Source organism: Tenebrio molitor, chromosome 3, assembly GCF_963966145.1.
Source record: "Tenebrio molitor chromosome 3, icTenMoli1.1, whole genome shotgun sequence".
In the NCBI taxonomy this organism is placed as follows: Eukaryota; Metazoa; Arthropoda; class Insecta; order Coleoptera; family Tenebrionidae; genus Tenebrio; species Tenebrio molitor.
This window is the reverse complement of record NC_091048.1, coordinates 27381041-27401431: the sequence shown is the minus strand read 5'-3', so window position 1 is coordinate 27401431 and position 20391 is coordinate 27381041. Positions and strand designations below refer to the sequence as shown.

Genomic DNA, 20391 nt, shown 5'->3' with positions numbered 1-20391 from the left:
ATGTCAAAAACATTTATAATAATATTGTACAAAAATGGTAAATTAAACAATTTAGTAATTCAACTGTATAAAGTCCATTTTTTTAAACAATTGCCAAAATTGTCAAAATTCCCTCAAAGACCAGACTGTACCGCCCTAAAACCTTTCATTCCAGCAAAATTTGCTTCACTGTCATTCGTTTAGGTAGGTACATGTCGCTATGGAAACGACATAAATAAAACAATTCATTTTGTAAATAATTATTGTAAAAATATCGGCAGAGAATTGTAGTGAATTGTAGTGATGTTTCAGCTTCCTCCAGAGTTAAAAAGTACGTATTATAAATTCTGCAGTTTCTAATTTCATACCCGAAAAATCTAAACGCCAGTTTTACGTGGAAACTTTGATTTTTATCAACTACATATTAAAATGGCGTCTACTTTAACGAACGTCATTAAAAGCAACCGCCGCGATATTGGATTTCGCGGCCTGTTTTAGGTACGCGAAGTGCTCGTTTTGCACAAAAAATCATTTAAAATGTCCCCAATTAGAATTTAAGTAAATGAAGTTCCTAACTTTTCAAGAAATTTCTAAGAAAATAAAAATGAAAAGCTTACAAATTCAATAGTATACAGGGTGTCTCAAAATTCGCGAATTGCGAATTCAGAACGTTGTAGGGAATCACTTCAATAGTCCAAATATGGAAATAAAAAAAAATCGGGACTCCCCCCACAAAGATACATTGGTCTGAAAGTGCACTGTTTGAAGTGCGTTTTCTTCAAATACAGGCTGAAAAGTTCAGTGTTTATTGTTATTTATGGTGTAGATGATTGTGGAAAATAATAACGTAAAACAATTTTTTGAAGAATAGCTTTACTTTGGAGTAAACAAATTTTAAAATTTTTGTAATTTTTCTTAAAAATGAAACGGCAACGTAGCTAGAATAGTCTTTTGTCACAGTGGATATGAAGGCTGCTATGTCTTGAACAAAATTAAAGTGCTTATATCTTCTTTAGGAAGAACGAATTTTTTTTTCAAAGTATTTTTCGAGCTCCGCTGGGTCCTTCCCTACCACGCCCTGAATTCGGAATTCACGAATTTTGAAACACCCTGTATTTTACAAAACAAATCAGAGCTTATTGATGAATTCATTTTTTAATAAAAAACAACCTTGACACATGTGAGATACTTGACTCATTAATTATCAATGTGGATGACATACTCGTACGCCTACTTTAAAGTTTAAACTGATTTTAAATTCGTTAAATACAAATTTTAATGAGTTTCTAAGTTAAAAAATAGTACTTATATTATGCAACGAGTATTTAAGATGGCTATTAAAACATGAGTATGAGAATTACGGTACGAGCCATTAAATTTTAGATATGTCAGATGCTCATGGCAATATTTGATATTGACCGCATATTACCGTGATCTTGCATTTCTATTGGTTATAAACTTGTAACTTATTGAAAAATCTGTATATTAATGAATATCATTAAAGTACAGACAGTAAATGTCTAATAAATGAATTAAGTATATGTAGGAGTAGAAAAAGCTAAATTGGCAATTTTCAAAATTAGTATACATATTTTTCTAATTTTTAAAAGATTTTTGGCTTACAGAAGAAAAATAACCGCTGTGTCCCAGTGAGAGGGAAAAATGTATTTTTTGAAAATGTAAGTTGGCGAAATCGTACTTGATGAGAACTGACAACTTATTAATTCATAATTTCAAAGAAATTGTCCTTCAACAGGCAAAAAAAACAAATTTTGAGAGGTTTTTGAGGGTATTTAAAAATTGAAAATTGTACAACGAAAACCCGTCAAGAAAAAAATAACTCTGACAAACTGTTAAAATTAAAACTAAACATTTAATAATTCACAATTGTAGAAATGTATTCATCGAAAGTAAAAATAGAATTCTGACAATTTTTAGAAACTTGACTCATCTTTCTCCCGTTCCCGCCAAATTCTGAGACGAAACCAAAACATTTAAATCAAAATCTAACTCACCTGTATGTCATTCATGGCGTGCGAAATCTTCTGAATATTGAAATGTAGTCCCGCCAGAGTGGTGACCGGCTCGTCCGTAAACTTGGTCCTCGCGATGACCGCCTTCACCTTATCCAGCGTCTGGCAATAATCCTTCCAAATCTCGGCATCCTGTTCCAGCTGCGCCCTCTGCGACTTGGCCGAATTCAGCGTGTTCTTCAGCAACTGAGTGTGATGCTGTTGTTCCCTGCTCAACTCCTCCTGCTCGTACGGAGTCAAACTGGGCCAAATCTTGTCGGCGGCTTGTTGTATATTCTGCGAAACCAACTCCTTCATGTTCGCTTCGGTGCTGAAGAAGATCTTGTGTTCTTCCAGATCCGTCAAAATATTCTCAAAATCCACTCCATCCTTGTGACTCGCCAGCCGAATGTCCGCCTCTTTCACCCAATCGTTCAGCTTCTCCTTCAGCCTGGCGTACTCCTCGCGCAGTTGCTTGTTGCTCTGCAGATACTTCTCGCGCTCTTCCAGTTCGCGGGGGAGCGACGTCAGCAGCGAGTTGGCTTCGGAGAGTTGCTCCGACAGCGACCCTGGCATGCTGTCGTCGTGTCTCGTCGCGTCTTGAATCTTCTTGATCTTGTCCAGGTAGTTGTTGACGTTTTGGGCGAGCTGGTGGTGGTTGTCCAACTCTTTCTCCACGCTTGCGACGTCGCGACTCAACAGCGGTCTCGACCTGACGAGGCCCTCGTTCGAGTGCAACCAATCGAGAATCTCTTCGAGCTCCGCGGCGAGCTTGCGATGCTCAGCGGCGGTGTTCTCGTGTTCTTGTCTTTGCTTCTCAACAGCGCGTCGCAGATTCTGCAGGGACTGCTTCAAAGACTGTATCTGTTCGGTGATGCTGTTGCGGTCTTGCACCGAACAGTCCGCCGCGATCTGTTGGCCCTTGTCGGCAGCCGAAGCCAGCATGGCTTCGCACTCCTGAATCTTGAGGATCACGTCGTCGTACTTCTTGATCTTCTCTTCGACGGTTCCTCCTGTGCGCTCTATGTCGCGCACGATCTCGGTGTATTTGGTGATGAAAGTCATGATTTCGGTGATCAAGGCGATGAACTGCTCACGCAGAAGAAGGAGTTGACGGAGACGCGCGATCTGGTCTTCGATGGACTTGATCAGTTCGTCTTGGATGGCCAAAACGTTTTGCAACTCGCCCGAGTGCGACGCTGGGACGTCTCCGAGCTTGGCTTTGTTGGCCTTGAGGTCAGCCAGGATTCTCTCGTAAGTGGTGAGGACATTCTGCACGTCTTCGACTTTGCTCCCGACCGGTTTGGCCAACTCCTTCAGTTGGTTCTGGATCTCGTTGACGAACTGGACGCTATCGGCGATTCTAGACTGTGCATCTTTCAACTGTTGGATGTTTTGCTTAAGAGCATTGGTTCTGTCTTGGATCAGCGCCGAGATCCTGCCATGTCTGTCCCTCATGTTGTTGAGAGTCTCGTTCAGACCAAATTTGTCGGTTTCGCTGATCGTAGGAATGATAGCTTTGCCTTGTTCGAAGATCTTGTCGATGTCGCCTTGCACCCGTTTGGCTTCGTTGTTCAACACTTCGTACTTGGCCAGTTGCTCCTCGAGGACTTCGATGTTGGGGGCTCTGATGTCTGACGCCGTGGCCACCTCGGCTTGCTTCAACCAATCGATGCACTTGTCGATGTCGCTCTCGAATTGTCTGCGACCTTGCAGGAGATCACTCAGCGCGTTGATCTTCTGCTGGGAGTCACCCTTCAAAGTCTCGTACTCCTCCTTAACTTCATCCAGAAGAGCCTGGAGTCTGTCGCGGTCCTTCTCGTCGCACTCCTTCAAAACACTATTGCCGAGCTTGAGCAAGTCGTTCAAATCACCATCACTGAACTCTTTGATCTCGCTCTCGTGCTGCTTGTGCTGGGCGATCTCCTCCTCCACTTGGCGCGACTTCAGCGGCAGGTAACCGCTCAACTTGTGGATCTCCGCGTTCTTGGCCTTCAACCAAGCCTTGGCCTTCTCGAGGTTCAGCTCCAGGTTGCGTCTGGTGTTGGCGGCGGCGTTGACGCGCTCCAGCTCCGATTTGATCTTCTCCACCAGCTGTTCTTGCTCCGTTCCGAAACTCTTCAGAGCTGATTCTAGTTGCTGCTGTTCTGGGGGTTCCAGCTCGTTGGTCATGTTGCCGACGCGCTTCATCAGAGTCTCTTTCAAGACCAGTTTGTTGTCGGCTTCCTTCAACAATCCTTTCAGAGCGTTCAGTCTGTCGTCGGCTTTGCGACTCTCGAAACCTAGAGCAGGAGGTCTTTGGAGCTCGACCAAACGGTCTTTGACCCAGTCTCGCGCGTGCTCGATCTCGTTCCGAGTGTCGTCGATTCCTTTGCGGGTCATGTCCAAGATCTGGAGTTTCCTCTGGAGACGCTTTCCGATATCGTTGTATCTCCGCTCGATCGACTTCATTTGCTCTTCGACTTGTTGGGCGTCTAGATTGTTCACAAATTCGAGCACTTGGCCGGCGAATCTCTTCACCTCGTCCATTCTCTTAGGTCCTTGGTCTTCGAACTCCGCTTGCAACTCCACAATCGCGGCTTGCTTCTGCTGACAGTTCAATCCAGATCCCTTGTCAATGGCATCGATCCTCTTGACCAAATTGTCGAACCAGTTGTTGATAACTTGGACATTTTGTCTGTACTCGTCCATGATGTCTTGATTGGCGTGCTTGGCGGCGATCGTCGCCGACAAATCATTCTCCAGCTCGTCCAACATCCTCTCCAAAGCTGCGTTCTTCGGACTGGCGTACTCCGTCACCAAGACAGTACGACGCTGGTCGATATTCGCCAACAAATCGTTCATATTGTTCAGTTCCTGTTTCGCAGCATCCGCCCTCAACTTCGTGGGGCGATTCTTCCACTCACCCACCACGTTCTTCTGGTTCACGATCCAATCCTTCAAACCCTCTCTGTGCTTCTCCTTCTCTTCGAACTCGGCAACCGAAGACGTCAAGTTGCTGAGATGAGACTGCACCTGGAACGAGTGGAAGCGTGAAGTCCAAGGAATCTGACGTTTCGAGCCGAAAGCAACGAAACCTACCTTATCGACTTGGTTATGCAATTTATTAATGAAACCACGCGCTTCAAGTTCATCCACAAGCATTCTCAGTTTGGAATCTTCCGAGCATGCTGATTCCTTGTGCGTCTAAGTGCAAAAGCAAAATTGTGCAAAACAACGACACACAATCCAAACGACAACAAAACTCGCGGGATTTACCTGGTCGATGAGGTCCTCCAAGCGGGCTCTGCACTCCAGTTCTTTGATCGGTACGGGCGGCGGGAGGGTGTCGCGGGGGCTGCTGGGCCGGCTTATGGAGGCGGTGGCGGCTTCGCAAGCCTGGACGGCCAAAGCAAGACGAGACTTCTCGCTTTGCAACTTGTTGTGAAGAGACTGCAACAAACTCGTCAACACGACATCCCGACAAGACCGTAACTTACTTTGGCTGTTTCCAATTGAGCCAGAGCTTCCTCAAGACTCTCCGCCTCCTTTTCCACTTCTTCGCTCACGATTGGCTCGTATTCGTCCAGGTTGGCCATGATGCTTTCCAAAGTGTCTTCGTATTCTTTGAACTTGGCCAGAGAATCCACCAGTCGGTTCTTTATCTGTATGGCGGTCTGCAACAGCGAGTTGTAGCTCTCTTGGACGTTGCTCAATTGTTTTTCGATAGTGTCTCTGATCGCGGGCGCCTCCTTCACGTATCTCTCAATCTGTCCGTGGCCTTTCGCCTTGACATCATCCAAAGTCTTCTGGAAGTTTTGTATTTCCTTCAGCAGCACCTCGTGTTGACTCAGTTGCTCTTCGGTCTGTTCCCTGTTGGTGATGTACAACGAGTTGTGCGCCATCAACTGGAAGGAAATCTGAAGGAGCCACTTCTCCGTCTCTTGCAAGCTCTGGTGGTAGTTGTTGTACTCTTGCATCTCCGCCTCGATCCTCTCCTTTTGGGCATCACACGTCGAGCTGAGATTGTCGTAAAGCGTCTGCAACTGCTTCACTTCTTCGAGGACTCGCGGTTGCTTGGCCCAAGAGCTCAACTCGACTGCTTCGTCTCTCAGTCGGTTCAAATCGCCTTGTTTGTTCTTGATTTCAACTTGCAGATTCTTGTAGCGTTCTTGCAAAGTCTTCATCTCGCTCAACTCTCCTTTGGTGTGCGGTTTCTCTTTCAAGACTCGTTCAGTCTGGGCCAACCAGTCTTGCAAACGCCTCTTGGTCTCGTTGTAGTCGTCCCAGCGACCCAAAGCACCTTTCAGCTGCGCCTGGATCGACGTCAAGTCCATGTTGAGCTGGTCCCAACTGTTCCTCAAGCTCGTCATGTTCTCGCGCAAGATTTCTTGTTTGTCAGCTGGGGTGGTGTTGATGGCTTTGGAAAAAGCTTCCTGGAGCTTGGTGAGGAGTTTTTGGCCTTCCGGTGTCTTCGCGGAAATTATCCTGATGGTTTCCAGTTTTTCTCTGATGCTGTTCTCGTCACCAACCCCTATGCAGTCTTGGACGCTCTTGTGGGCCGAGTGCAGCCAACTCTCCAGTTCGTTCTTGACCTTGAGAAACTCAGTATGGTCGGACAAGTTCTTTTCGATTTTGGAAACGAGCGTTTGGGCGTTGGTCAGCAAGTTGGTGTAAGCTGTTTGCAACTGGACCGTCTTATCCCGAACCCACCCGACTGCACTCAGCTCCATCAGAGCCTCACAAGAGTCGGTCAAAGTCTCCAAATTGGGCTTCTCCGACACTATTTCGTCTAGAAGCTGACGACACCTGTCCAAATCCTCCGGAGTCTTCTTCTCGCTCTCGTTCTCCTCATCGACACGTCTCTGGAAGTTGTCGATACTCTTCTTCATCTTGTCGTAATTCGTCTTGAACTCCTTCCAAGCCTCTTTGCATTTGGTGATGGACTTTTGGGTTTCGTTGCAGATCAAGTGAAGACCCTCCCAGTCCATGTTCAGTTGTTCGATTTCTTGCTTGATGGTGTCTTTGCCCTCCTCTCCGGTCGTCTTCATCACCAAAATGCTCAATTCGATCGTCTTGTGGACCAGATTGTCGCACTCCGGGAGCGAACTCGCGATCTCGGTGATCTTGGCTTCCTTCTCCAAAATTTTGTCGAGCTCGTCGTGCAGGTCCGACCAAGTCTGAGCTTCCACGCACGACTTCCGTATCAACTCCATCGCGTTCTTGTACGAGTTCTTGTACTGTTCGTGGTCGCCCACTTGTTTCTCCAAATCCGCGATGGACTGGCTCACCAGTTGCTTCAAACTGTCATACTTCTTGAACGAGTTCTCGTAATCGTCACTCTTCAAGCTCGCATCTTCGGCCAACTTGCTCTTCAGCTTCTCGATCAAGTCATTATGAGTTCTTATCTCCTTCTGCACCGCTTTGAACTTCTCCAACTTGGCCTTCTTCTCGCTCAAATCATTCAGATACTCATCGTCTGACTGGACCTGGTGTTCAATATCTTGCAGCCAATCCAGCAACATCACGTGGAGCTTCGCAATCTCTTCTAGTTGCGCCGCGCGATTTGTCAGCTTGTTGCGCGCTTCTTGCACGTCACTCAACAACTTCTCCATGTCTTGTTTGAGATTCTCCGTGTCTTCTTGGATCTTAGCCGCACCAGATTGTTCCGTATTCATGATGACCCTCTCCTTCAGCTCCGCGATGTAGCGCAGCTTGTTTTGGCCTTGCTCCAGAGAAGTCCTAATATTTTTGACGGCTTGGAGCTTACTGTTGACCTCCGGAAGCGTATTGGGAACTTCTTGGCAAGTATTGAGCTTGTCTCTGGTGCGATCGATCCAGTCTTGGCACTCTTGGTACAAAGTACTGTGCTGTTGGTGCTCTTGGTAGTGCAACTCCAGACGCCTCATCACTTCCTTGGCGAGCGACAAGATCGCGTTGTACTTCGTCGACAATTGAGTCACCGCATTACTTATCCTAGTGTCGGCACATGTTTCCAGCAGGACTTGCGCCTTCATATTGAGACGATCCAGCTCCGACTGCCAGTCGAAGAGAGTCTGGAGTTGCAACTGGAACTGCTCCAGAACAGATCGCTTCTCTTCCAGACTGTCTTGGAGCTTGTTGTACGACTGCACCAAGTTTTCTGTTTGCGCCAGCCAGTCCAGAGCCTCTTGGTACTGGTCTTCGTACTCGGTCCACTTCACGATTCCTATTTCCAGCAAGTTGCGAGTGCTGCTCAAACACTCGACGTAGTTGTCGAACTCCTCTTGCAACAAAGCTACTTCTTCTTCGATGATCTCGCGGTCTTCTTCATCAGCGTATTGGCAGGCTTTGTCTCCTTGTTCCAACGCCGTTTCCAGTTTCTTCTCGCCTTCGGGGAGTTCGTTCTGGAGGGCCTTTAACTGCGACAGTTTGCTTCCCAGGCTCTCCTTGTCGCCTGTAGGTTCGGAGCATTTGCTCAAACGCTCTTTTGCCAAGCGTATCCATTGGACAAAATCGTTGTCAGCGTCTACAAACGCTTGGTGCTGTTCCACCGTCTCCTTCTGTTTCTCGTACAACTCCTTCGCGTGTTTTGACAGACTCTCGTACTTCGTAGAAATCTCGGAAGCCGGAGCTGCTTGTTTCAAATCCTCCGCTTTCGACGTCACCGACTGTATCATGGGTTCAAACGACACAATATCTTGAACTATGCTTCCGGTCTCCCTCAGCGTAGCTTTTCTTTCTCCGATGGGCAACGAACTCAATCCAGTTTGACTCTTCTTCGTCTTGACCACCTTCTGTTCTGACACTTGTTGGAGCTTGGCCTCACGATCCGTAATCCACTGTTGCAACTGACTGTACGAACTGTCATAATCCGCCCATTGGAGCAAAGCCGTCTCCAGATGGACCTTCACAGTAGACATCTTCTTCACAATCCTGTCCCAATCTCCTTGAATCTCCCTCAACTCATTATTGATCGCTTCTCTTCCATCCGACCTCGTATTCCTCAACACTTTCTCTCCACAGTTCACAGTTGCATGAATCAAATTCTGACCTTCTTCTCTCCTCTGGATCAACTCCTGGATCTTGTTCAAGTGCGACTGCAGCACGTCTTTGCTGCTGTTCGACGCCGCCTCCGAGCAATTCCTGATCAACTCGCGAGCCTCGTCGATCCAGCGGCGACTCTTCTCCAGATTGTCGGAGTACTCCTGGTGCTGATCCCTGTTGGTCTCGACCTTCTTCAGCACATCCTTGGCCAGATTCAGCTCCACCTGATAGCGAGAGTTGAGCTGTTGGAGTTGGTTGTTCACGTGAATCTCCAGAGGTGATTTGAGCAACACCTTGGCGAAGTTGTTGAGTTGTTCGATTTGGGTCTTCCCGTCTTCGAGTTTCTTGAGGATGTCTTTGACGTCATCCACTTGTTTGACTTTTTCGGGGAGCGTGGCAAAAAGCGCGATCTTCTGGCTCTTCACCAAAATGGCGCTTTGCTGGATCCAGTCTGAAATGCGTTCGTACTCATCTCTGAAGTCGCGGTAGTGCTGCAGGACCAGTTCCAGTTGGTCGCGTTGCTGTTGGAGGTCTTTGAACAGTCTTTCGAAACTCTCCCTCAAGGCTCTGATGTCGTTCTTGATCAACTCCTGCCCATGCGAACTAGTGTTGGGCAAAACAACCTGCGCGGCGTGTTCCAAGTTCTCCAAAAGCACCTCCCCTTGGGCTTGCTTGTTCAACAAATGATCCAAAGGACCTGAGAAATTCTCAATCGTCAGTTTTTCCGTCAACGGTCTCTGCTTCAACTGAGGGACCCTCTCTTGGGCCCTAGTCATCCACCTCTGCACCTCATCGTACGACTCTTTATAAGTCTTGTGGTCCCGATACTGGTTCTCCCTCTCCTGGAGCAACTTGATGATCTTCTGCGCGCAATCGTCGAACCTGTCGAAGATCTTTCGAGCGTCGACTTGCGCAGCTTTCTTGCTCCTCAAGACTTCCGACGCCATAGCTTTCAAATTGTCGATCTCGATCTTCTCGCACCGCACTTTCTCTTCCACGTTTTTGATCTGGTCCAGTTGAGCTTTCTTCTCGGGCAGCGTCCCTTGAAGGACCGACAGTTCCTTCAGTTGTCCCTCCATCCATTCCACCGTCTTGTCGAAATCTTTGATCTGTTCGAGGAGACCGGCCCATTTGGTCAACGCCTCGTCGATGATCGCCTTGGTCTCGATCATCCTCGACGCCAGGTTGGACCAAAGCTCTTGGATGTTGGCAAGAGCTTGATTGATTGTGTCGTGGCCGTTGGGCGAAGTGTTTGCCAAAACTGTCTGCGCAAGCTCGACCAAACTCTGGATCTTGCCGAAACCTTCCTCTTTCGACAACAGAAGCTCCTGCACAGTTTCTAACTTCGCCTCGAGCTCCTTCTGATTAGAAGAACCGATGTCCGAGCAGTACGTCAGTTTGTCGTTGATGTCTCCGAGCCACTGCTCGCACGAACTAATCTTGGAGTCAAAATCTTGGTGACTGTTGACATACTGTTGCCAGCGACTTGTCAAATCTTTCACTTTGTGACAGACTTGCTGGTACTTGACCCCCAATTCAGAAATCTGCGAATTTCTGTTGCACAGACCCTTGTTGACCTGTTGAGCTTTCTCCGTGACGGCATCAATTTCCAATTCTTTGGCTCTGATCTCGCCTTGGAGAGTTTTCAAAGCTTCCAATTGAGCTTTCTTCTCAGCAGCAGTAGCTTTCAAATCTACCGAGTGCAACTTGTTGTCCATTCCTCTGATCCAAGCGAGACATTGATCTTTGAGTATTTCGTACTCGGACCAGTGCTCCAGCTTGTTCTCCAGCTGGGCTATAATCTGTGCTATTGCCGACACTAGTCCTGCCCACTCTTGCTGCGAGCTGTCAATTTGCGACCTGATAGCTCCTTGTCCGTAATCGACAGTTCCAGGGATGACTCTATCACCCAGAGCTTTGATGCTCTCGATTCTGTTCTCTTCTTCAGGAAGACTGTTCTGCAAGTTCTTCAGGCGCTCCAGATTCGAGTGGAGGGAGATCCTCTCGAGATCTATATCTCCCAAAGTGTTGACGGTATTGAGCGTGGCGGCCATCCACTCCTTGGTGTCGCCCACCACCTTGCTGTACTCTTGGTGGTCGCTCACGATGGTCTCGTATCGTTCGACGAAGCTTTGCGCTCTCTTGAGCAACTTGTCGTGTTGGTCCGCGATCGTGGCGAGTTGTTGGTCGATGGTCTCGTTGCGTTCCGGAAGGCTCTCGACTTTGTCCCTCAAATCGACGACATCCTGCTGATGCGCCAAAGCATCATGCAACAAAGTGCGATAAATTTGAAGCTGAGCCCGTTTCTCATCCAACGTAGCTTTAAGCTCGAGTTCTTGGGGCAGTTCGGCTTCTTTGAGCCAGGCGCGGATGTTCTTGGCGCACTCTTCGAAGCCGGTCCACCTAGCACAAACCCTAAAGACCTGCTCCACCAAACAAAACACTTGAACACTTACCTTGTGAGCTTGGCTTTCAAGTCGCGGTCAGTACTGTTGATGCCATCGAACAGGGCCTCGAACGCCTGTTGGAGCTCCTGGAGCTGGCCGCTGATGACCTCGCGGCCCTCCGAGCCGGTGCTCAAGTAGAGCTTCTCGCCGAGTTCGATGGTGTTGTTGAGGAGGAGAGTCGCGCTGGTCTGCTGCGACAGCAGCTCCTCCAGAACTTTGTACTGTTCGGTGAGAATGTTGCGCGCCCCTTTCTTGATGGTTTCCTTGCAAGCGTCGAATCTGACCTGCGCCACGGCGATCCAGTCGGAGCACTGTCGGTACTTCTCGTTGTAGAGCTTGTGGTCGGCCACGTTTTGTTCGCACTTCTTCACCACTTCTTTGGCGGTCGCTTGGACCGACTGGAAGCGCGAAGAGATCTGCTGGACGTTGACAGAGATCCGACTGTCGCCGCTGCTCTGGATCAGTTCGGTGGAATCGTCAGACATCTTGTCGAAGTCGGCTTCGTTCTGTCTGAGATTCAAGATGAGAGCCTGCAAACCACACAAGTCAATACCAGATCTACACACTCCACCGAAAAGAAAAGAAGAAAGAAGAGAACACCACCAAATAGGACAGAGTTGCTAAAAGAACAGAGTGCGACATCAACAGCTAATCTCTTACTTGCTCCAAGTGGTCCGTGATCACGATGAAATCCTTCACGTCTCTGTTACGCGATTCGATCAACCTAGTCAGATCCTGAGGAGTTCGCTCATCAAAAACACTGTCAACTCGACCACCATCGACAACTCACCTGATATTTCTCCAACTGTTCCTGTTTCTCTTCCACGGTATTCTTGAGGCTGTAGTTCTTCAGAGCCAATTCTGCATCGGCCAACCACGACAAGAGCTTCTCGAGGGACTCTTCGTAGTCGTTCCATAACTTCAAGCGCCCCTCCAATCCCGACTTGATGTCGACCAAAGTCGCGACAAACTTCTCTTGTTCGAATTTCAAATTGGCCACGTCTCTGTGCATGTTCTCCTGTGCCCTTCCAGGCAAAACCGAGATTTTTGTTTCCGCATGTTCCTCCAGCTCCCTCAGCTTGATGTTGCTCTCGGGGAGGTGCTCCTCCATGTCGATTATGTTCTCAAGACGCTCTTGGAGAGCTTGCTTGTTGCCGCTCAAATCAGAGTAACTGTTGAGCTTGTCCCACAACTGTTTCTGGTTGTCTTGGTGCGCTTTCTGCAAGTCGTAGAACTGCTGGTATACCTCTAGACAATTGTCCAACTGCTTGATGTTCTTCTGCACCGCTTGCAACAAGTTCTTGTAGCGATGATTGATCGATTTGATGCTGTCTTCCACTTCTGCCGTCTTCTCTTTGTTGTTGGTCAACTGCACCAACGTTTGAGCCTTCTCCGTGACTCCATCGATGATTCTCTTGTGCGAAACGATCTCCTGGTGGATGGTTCTGTGCTTCAAAAGCTTGGACCTCACTTCTTGGATCGACACCCACGAAGCGGGGTCCACCTGGATCTGCTTCTCCATGGTGTCCAACCAGACCAAAGTCTGTTGCAACATGTCTTGATAGCTCGACAACTGCAAGCTTTGCGCGTCTTGCAGCTTCTGTTGCTCTTTGATGCCTTCAGCAAGCCTGTCCCACCTCTCTCTGATTTCTCTCAACTCGTTCCTGACGATCTCGCGGCCTTGGGTCGCGGTCTCGGGAAGAATTCTTTCGCCCAACAGAGTCAGAGAGTTGATCTTGTGCTCGCCTTGGTCCTTTTCGGACAACAACACTTGCAAGCGGTTGGTGATGGCTTCCAGATTCGTAGACAGTTCGCCTCCATGCAGGACGGCTAAATTGTCTTCCAAGTGCTTCAACCAGTTCGAGGTCTCTTCCAGTTTGGTTTGGTACTTTTGATGGTCGTCGACTATGCTTTGCCAGCGGTTGATCACGTCTTTGGTCGAAGCGTGGAGGGCTTGGTAGCGGTTGCTGATCTGCGAGACCAGAGGTTTGATCCTTTGCACTCCACTGGTGTGGAGAAGTGCGTGGCTCTTGTCCACGAAGTAGTCAATTTCTTTTTCTTTCGCTGCGACTTGCTCACGATCCGCAAGATACACTTTGAGTTGTTGTTCTTTCTCCAAAAGAGTTGCTTGAAGACTTTGGTCTCTAAACTTGACCTCCGCGTTCTTGAACCACTGGTTGAGAGCGTCCAGCTCCGATTCGAATTCTTGCCACTGCTTGATGGCATTTTCTTGCTTCTCCACGATGTTATCTGAAATCCACCATCAGTCCAATACCTCACAACTTACCCAAAAACTTACCCATATCTTCCAAATGCTGCCTCAACAAGTCATACAACTCCTCGAGTTCTTTCTTCAACAAATCCACACCCTTCGGAGCCGTACTCTTCGCAACCACAATAAACTGCTGCTTGAGGCTCTCCAACAACCTCGAACCTTCTTCTTCATTACTCTCTTTCAAATTCTTTACCTGAGTGATCCTCTTCACCACTTCCGTTTTCTCTCCATTGACCACATTGTAGTCTTGCAATTTTTCCGACTGTTCAGCCAACCAGTCCTTGAAAGACGACACTTGCTGATTGTACTGGCTGTGTTTCTCCACACACTCCTCCAAGTTCTTCAACAACTCATCAGACTTACTCACGATGCTGAGGAACAGGTGCTTGATGGACTGCAAGTAGACATTCAAAGACCTGTCTTGGGTCTGATCTACCAGTTGTTGGGCTTTGTCGCAAACCGACTCCACGAGCTGTTGATGGGACATGATCTCTTGGTGCATGATCTTGTGGTTCTGCAACTGCGCCCGCTTCTCCTGAAGGGTGGTTTTCAACTCGGTGTGTTGCTGCATCGCTTTTTCCACATCTTTCAACCATTTGGTCAACTGCTCTTGGGTGGAAGAGAAATCAGAGAACTGCACCAAACACTGGTCTAGTTTGTTGGTGGCGTTTTGTAGATCGTCGGTGAAGCTGTCCCAAATAGTTCTTAGGTTTCTCAGTTGTTGTCTGATTATTTCTCGACCGTCTGGTGAGGTGTGCGTGTACAGTTTTTCCCCGTTGTCGACAAGGTTCTCAAACTCTTCGCTCTTCAAGTTTCGCGAGTCTATCAAGTTCTTGATGTCTTTCTGGCGCGTTTGGAGGATATCCAAGTCGCCGACGATATGACTCAAATCTGACAATTCTTCGGCTTTGTCTGACAACCACTGGAGAAAACTGGCGTATTCTTCGTTGAAGCGTTGATGCTCACTCACGAATCCTGTATATCTATTGATAGCTTCCTTCAGAAGGTTCTTGAGCGTCTGGTAGCGCGTCAACAGCTGCGAAACCTTCACATCCCCCTCGACATTATTCGCCAGCTCGTTCACATTAGCAAAGTCTTTCTCCTTCCCCAAAACCTCTTTCTCCAAGCTCTTCAACTTCTCCAAATGCGCTCGTTTCGTCTCCTCCGTGCTCTTCAAGCTCTGATCTTTCACTTGCGCCTCCTTCTGCTTCAACCACGCCTCCAGGTTTTGGATCAACTTCTCGATTTCTGCGTATTGCGAGTGAATACTTTGCAACTTCTCCAGCGCGTCTGAACAATGGTCCAAGAACAGTCTCCAGGATTTTTCCTGCTCCTCGAAACTATTAATCAACTGGGGATGTCCAGAAGGTGCAGTTTGGGTCAAAACAACCTCCAGTTGTTTCTTGCAAGAGTTGATGATCTTGTCCCCTTCGACTCTCTGCGCCAAGAGATTCTCAACCATCGCCAGTTTTGCTTCGGGTGGTTCCGTAGAAGACTCGTCGACTAGTAGAGCAGCTTCGGAAGTGAGGGCGCTCAACCAATCGTGACACTTCTCGATTGCTTGGTTGTACGCTTCGTGATTGGCTACGAAATCTTCAACTATTTCAATGCGGTTACTCACTTCTTGTGACAATTTATTGTAGTTGGCCAAGTTTTCATCTAGTATAGACTCGGCGTCCGAATCGGCCAACTGTCCGATCTTGTCCTGCAACTGCTTCAAAATATTCTTGTGAAGGTTGACATCTTGAGCCAAACTCTTGTAATTGTGCAGAGTCTGCTTCTTCTCAGCCAGAGTTGCATCCAGCTTCATCTCTGGACCTAGCTTGCTTTCCGCCTCGCCGATCCATAACCTCACTTGGTGCAAATTGTCGTCGAACGAGTGTCTCTGGATCAAGATCGCTTCCACTTGTTTGTAAATGTTGTTGACCTTGTCGATCAACGCCTCAGATTTGTCTCTCAAATTCCTCAACTCCGTACGAATGGCGTCTCTGTTTTCCGGAGTGATCCCCGAGAACAGAGCCTCTCCGTGCTCGACAGCCTTTCCTAGAAGCATCTGACCTCTCTCTTTCTCGCTCGCGAAATTCTTCAGCTCTTGAAGAGTGGCTTGGTTCGGTTTCGTCGTAAAATCCGAGAAAGTCTTGACTTTTTCTTCCGCCTGGACCAGCCAAGCTTCCACATCCTTGATACTCGTCCTGTACAAATCCTTGTATCTGTTCAACTCGTGTAACTTCTCCAAGTAGTTGGTGAGGAATTTCGACACTGTCTGGTACCGCGTGTTCAAGTGCTGCACGTATTGCCCAACTCGCGACTCCGGTACTTCCTTGACCAAATCCTCGCTCAGAGGTACCAACTTCTTCACTTCACTCTCAAACGCCACCACATCCTTTTGCAACTTGTCTACATCCTTGATTTTAGCATCAACGCTATTCAAATCGATCTGAGTCGTATTTTCCAGCTTGATCTTGTTCTCTATGTCTTTCAACCAGTTGGAAATCGTCTCGCTGAGCTTCTCGTATTGCTCGTGCAACACTATATTTCTCTCGAGCAGCGCTTTAGTACTGTTGTAACTCTCCTTGAGATTGTCAAGATCCAGAAGCAAGTGGTCTTTTTCCGCACTCAACAGTTTAATAGTTTCCGGAGACTCTACCTTCTCCAACAACAACAAAGATTCTTCGAGTTCTTCGCGCCGCTTGTCACAATCTTCCAAAGCGTTCTGAATCGGTACCAAAGACTTCAACTTCACTTCCAAGTTGTACTTGTCACTAGCTGGTTCGGGCAAACACCACTGGATCTTCTCTTTGTGAGTTGCGATGATCCTCTGCAAAGCTCCGTACTTCTCGTTGTGGAACTTCTTCAAGAAGCTCAAAAGTCCGTTTTCGATCTTGTTGGCGCGGATTATCACACTCTCGAATCTCTTCTTCAACAGTTGTTGTTCTTTGGGTAGATTACTCTCGCTGAAAGTGGGATACGCCGCTTTCATCTGCTGTATCTCTTGGTCGATCCTCTTGATGTCACCATCCGAACCCAAAACTTGACTCTTTAGTTGTCGAACGGTCAACAGACGCTCCAAAATTTTGGCGTTGTCTCCGGACAAGTCTTCACACTTCATTATTCCTTCGCGCAATCCAGCAATATTGCCACCCACAGTTTTGATACTCTCTCTGATCTCTCCTTCCTTTTCCCCGTATTTCGACGCCACGAGTTCCAGTTTTTGGGCGTTGGCTTCCACGTCCTTGAACTGATCCTCCAGCAGCTGTACCAAAGTCTGCAGAGTCGGAATATCTCTCCCGTCGGTCAACTTCACCAACTGCGCATATTTCGTTGGAATACTCTGACTCAATCGTTGTTGGGCGGGCAATTCTTCTCTATATTTGGCAAGCTTGGCCCTCGCAGCCTCGACTTCGTTGGGCTTCTCCACTGCCAAAGCCAGATTCGTATTCTGCTCCGACAACCACTGCAACAGACTGTTCTTGGTGTCTTCAACGTGCTTCCAAATAGTCGCCTGAGACTCTGCCGTCTGCGCGACTTTCATCAACTTCTCGTATACTCTAGACCACACTTGGTGGACTTCTTGGACTTCCCTTCGCACCTCCGACTCTATCCCCGGCACGACTTCGGCCTTCTTAACAATCGCCTGTCCCTTTCCATCCACGCGGTCCAAACTGGTCTTGGTCTTCTTCAACGCGTCTAAAGCCTTCCTAGCTTTCTCGCTGTTGATGTTGGCTTGGACCAGATCATTCGGGACTTCCAAACCCTCCACGATCTGTTCGATGCGCTCGATCTCTTTGATGACTCGCTCCTTCGCTTCTTTGAAGTCGTTCCAGGCGAAAATCGTGTCCGACAGTTTCAATTTCTGCTCTTTGATCTCTTCGTTGACTCGGTTCCAGTTGCTTTCAACTTCCGAGACCGCGTTTTGGATCACCGAAACGTTCTGGATGTCTTCTTTCATCAGTTGCAAGGCTTCTTTGCGCAGCTCCTCCTTGATCGGCGACTTCTCGATCTGGCTCTCGAGCAACTGATTCAGATCTTCCACAGCTCTCGGGAGTTCACTGGAGCTTCTCACGTTGCCCAAAACTCCTCTCAACTTGTTTTCAGTTTGATCCAGACCATCATTCACCTTCTTCTGGAGATCCTCAAATTGCTTCCAGTGCGCTTTCAATTTCTGGACGTTGTCCAGCTTGTCGACCAACTGAGACTTCAAATTGATCGCCCTGACCTCAACTTCTCTCACCATCTGGTCGGCACTTCTCGGCAAACCTGTCTGCTTGTCAAGAATCACAATCTCCTTCATGCTATCAACAGCCGGAGCCGTCTGTTTCCACGTGGTGATCTTCGTAATAATAGTCTCGGTCTCTTGGAGGAGTTTTTGAAGACTCTCCGGTGGTACCTTCCCACTGTCCAACTGGTACTTGATGTGGGACAACTGATTAATAGTCTCCCCGTGCCAGTTGATCAAATCTCCCCACTTCTCCAATGCCAACTTCTTGGTCTGCAACTTACTGTCAACATCCTGATAGTTCTCCACAAGACTACTGTACTCCTGACTCAGCGTTTGGCTCTCGTCAGGTGACGCTTGCAGACTTAAGTCTTTAATTTCGTTGTAGATTCCGTTAAAAACGGGTTGCTTCTCTGAGTGTTCTTGCATCAAAGCGTGCACGTTGATCAGGGCGACCTCTACCTTGTCAGCTGGGACCTGATCGATTTGGGCCACGTTGCTCTTCAACTGATCCACCCAATTGGTAAAATCAACCATTTTGGTCTGAAAGTCGTGTTTGACCAAAATGGCGTCCGACACTTCATTGATCTTGGCTCGTACAGCTTCGGCAAGCTGTCCCACTTGTCCCTTCAACTCCTGCACCTTACCCTTGACTACAGTGGCGCCCTCTGGATTGACATAATGACTGATCGAGTCCGAACTCTGCGTCAATGCGATCAGTTTGGCTTGTTGCTCGGAAACTTCGTTGTTGAACGCCTTCAACTTCGCCAACTCCTTCTCGAGCTTCTCCACGTGTGGAGTGTTGAGATTGACAGCTCTCTCGGCCAAATACTTGTTGCTTTTGTCCACCCAGGTCTCTAGATTGGCCGCGTTCTTGTCGAAATCTTGCCAGGTGACTACCAGCTTCTCCAATTTGTGCGCGCACTGGTTGGCGTTGTCGTTGATGATGGTCCACCTGGTGTGGATGGAGTCGATTTCGTCCGGCGCGTTGGTCTTGGACGTGATTTGCTGGCTCAATCCCGCAACTCCTTGGAGTTTGGAGAATTGCAAGTCGCACTCTTTGGCGAAGGCGTTGTTTTGCTCTTGGAGAATCAACGCTTCTTCGAGCGAGGTGGGTTTAGGGACGCCCATCTGGATGCGGCTCTCGGAGCGCTCGATCCAAGGCTTGATCTCTTGGATGCTGGTCTGGTAGACCTGCCAGTTCTCCAGGTCTCGGTTGATCGTTGCCGCGTGGGTCTCCACGTTTCTGTTGATCGCGAAGACGCGGTCTTGGAGGTCGACGACTTGTGCCTGGAGCTGGTGCACGTCTGGATTGTCGTCGATCATCAACTGGGAAGCTTGAGAGTTCAACTGGTCCAGAAGCGAGAGCTTGTGGGACAGCTCCGACTGGAGAAGAGTCGTCTTGGTGACTCGTTCTTCCGGAAGAATATTGTCTTCTTGGACTGCGCTCAACAGCTGAGGCGCGTTCTGCGCCGTCCAACTCTGCAACTCCCCGAGCTTACTCTGGAAGTCGACCCATTTCGTATTATACTGCTCCAGGAAGACCACCCTCTCCTGGACATTCTCAAGAGTGGTGCTCAACCTGCGCTCGATCTCGGTCACTTCTTTGTCCAAAACCGGTTTCTGCTCGCTCGGAGCGACTTTACTCAGATTCTGCGACAGATCTCTCAAGCGTCTCAACATCTCTTCCGTCGCCTCCCTCAGACGCACCGCCATCTCCTGCTTGGCCAACAGCTCCGCCGGAAGGTTACTCGAGTTGTACTGGCTCGGAGAGATGCGCTTCAACTCTTGTTCAGCTCTTTGCAGAAGCTCTATGATCTCTTGTTTCTGCTCCGAATAGTTGACCCACAAGTGCTGCGTTCCAATCAACTTGTGAAGTCTTTCGACGGTCTCGTCGTAGGTCTCGGTCCATCCGCTCTCCAAGATCTTCACTTCTTCTTGGACGAAAGGCGGAGCGTTGGAGTCTTTCACCAGCTCCTTGCCTTTCTGCAGCATGGACATGATGTGGGGCCTTTGTTGGTCTAGCTGGGCGATCGCCACCTCCTGGTGCTTGATCAGTTCGGTGACGGTCTCGATGCTCTGGGGTTGAGTCTCACGCTTCGACTGCTCGCGGACGCGCTTCAACAAGTTGCAAACTTCTTTGACGTCTCTGCGGTAAGTGTAGCACTTGGAAAGGGTGTCAGTTTTCACCATGGTGACCTCAAGAGAGGGGATCAAGTTCTTGTAGCGCGTGATCAAAGCTTCGAGTTTCTTCTGTTCGGTCACGGCTTGACTCTCGGGACAGTGCGAAGACAAAGCGTCCAAAGTCTGGACCAACCACTTCATGTCTTCGCGCTTGGAGTCGGCTTCCTTGCAGATGTTCTACAACCAAAACAACAATTAACACTTGAAAGTCGACCAAACAACAAGATTACCATGAGCTTTTTCAACTGTCAGCATTAAAAAAAATTGCAAAAA

General features: G+C 48.3%; 1 protein-coding gene across 7 annotated transcripts in view; it reads right to left on the bottom strand.

Moving 5' to 3' along the window:
- The window catches only part of Msp300 (Muscle-specific protein 300 kDa), an 88138-nt gene that overhangs the window by 47659 nt on the left and 20088 nt on the right, over nt 1-20391 (bottom strand). For 4 of the 7 annotated variants that reach the window (XM_069040572.1, XM_069040571.1, XM_069040566.1 and 1 more), the window contains exons 9-16: nt 13743-20295; nt 12234-13693; nt 12104-12178; nt 11453-11973; nt 5471-11399; nt 5250-5423; nt 5073-5177; nt 1995-5006 (exon numbers count right to left, since the gene is read on the bottom strand). In XM_069040572.1, the coding sequence (XP_068896673.1) occupies nt 1995-5006; nt 5073-5177; nt 5250-5423; nt 5471-11399; nt 11453-11973; nt 12104-12178; nt 12234-13693; nt 13743-20295 (17829 nt within the window). The remainder of the gene's footprint in view (nt 1-1994; nt 5007-5072; nt 5178-5249; nt 5424-5470; nt 11400-11452; nt 11974-12103; nt 12179-12233; nt 13694-13742; nt 20296-20391) is intronic. The other 3 variants (XM_069040573.1, XM_069040568.1, XM_069040570.1) reach the window with 2 other exon arrangements.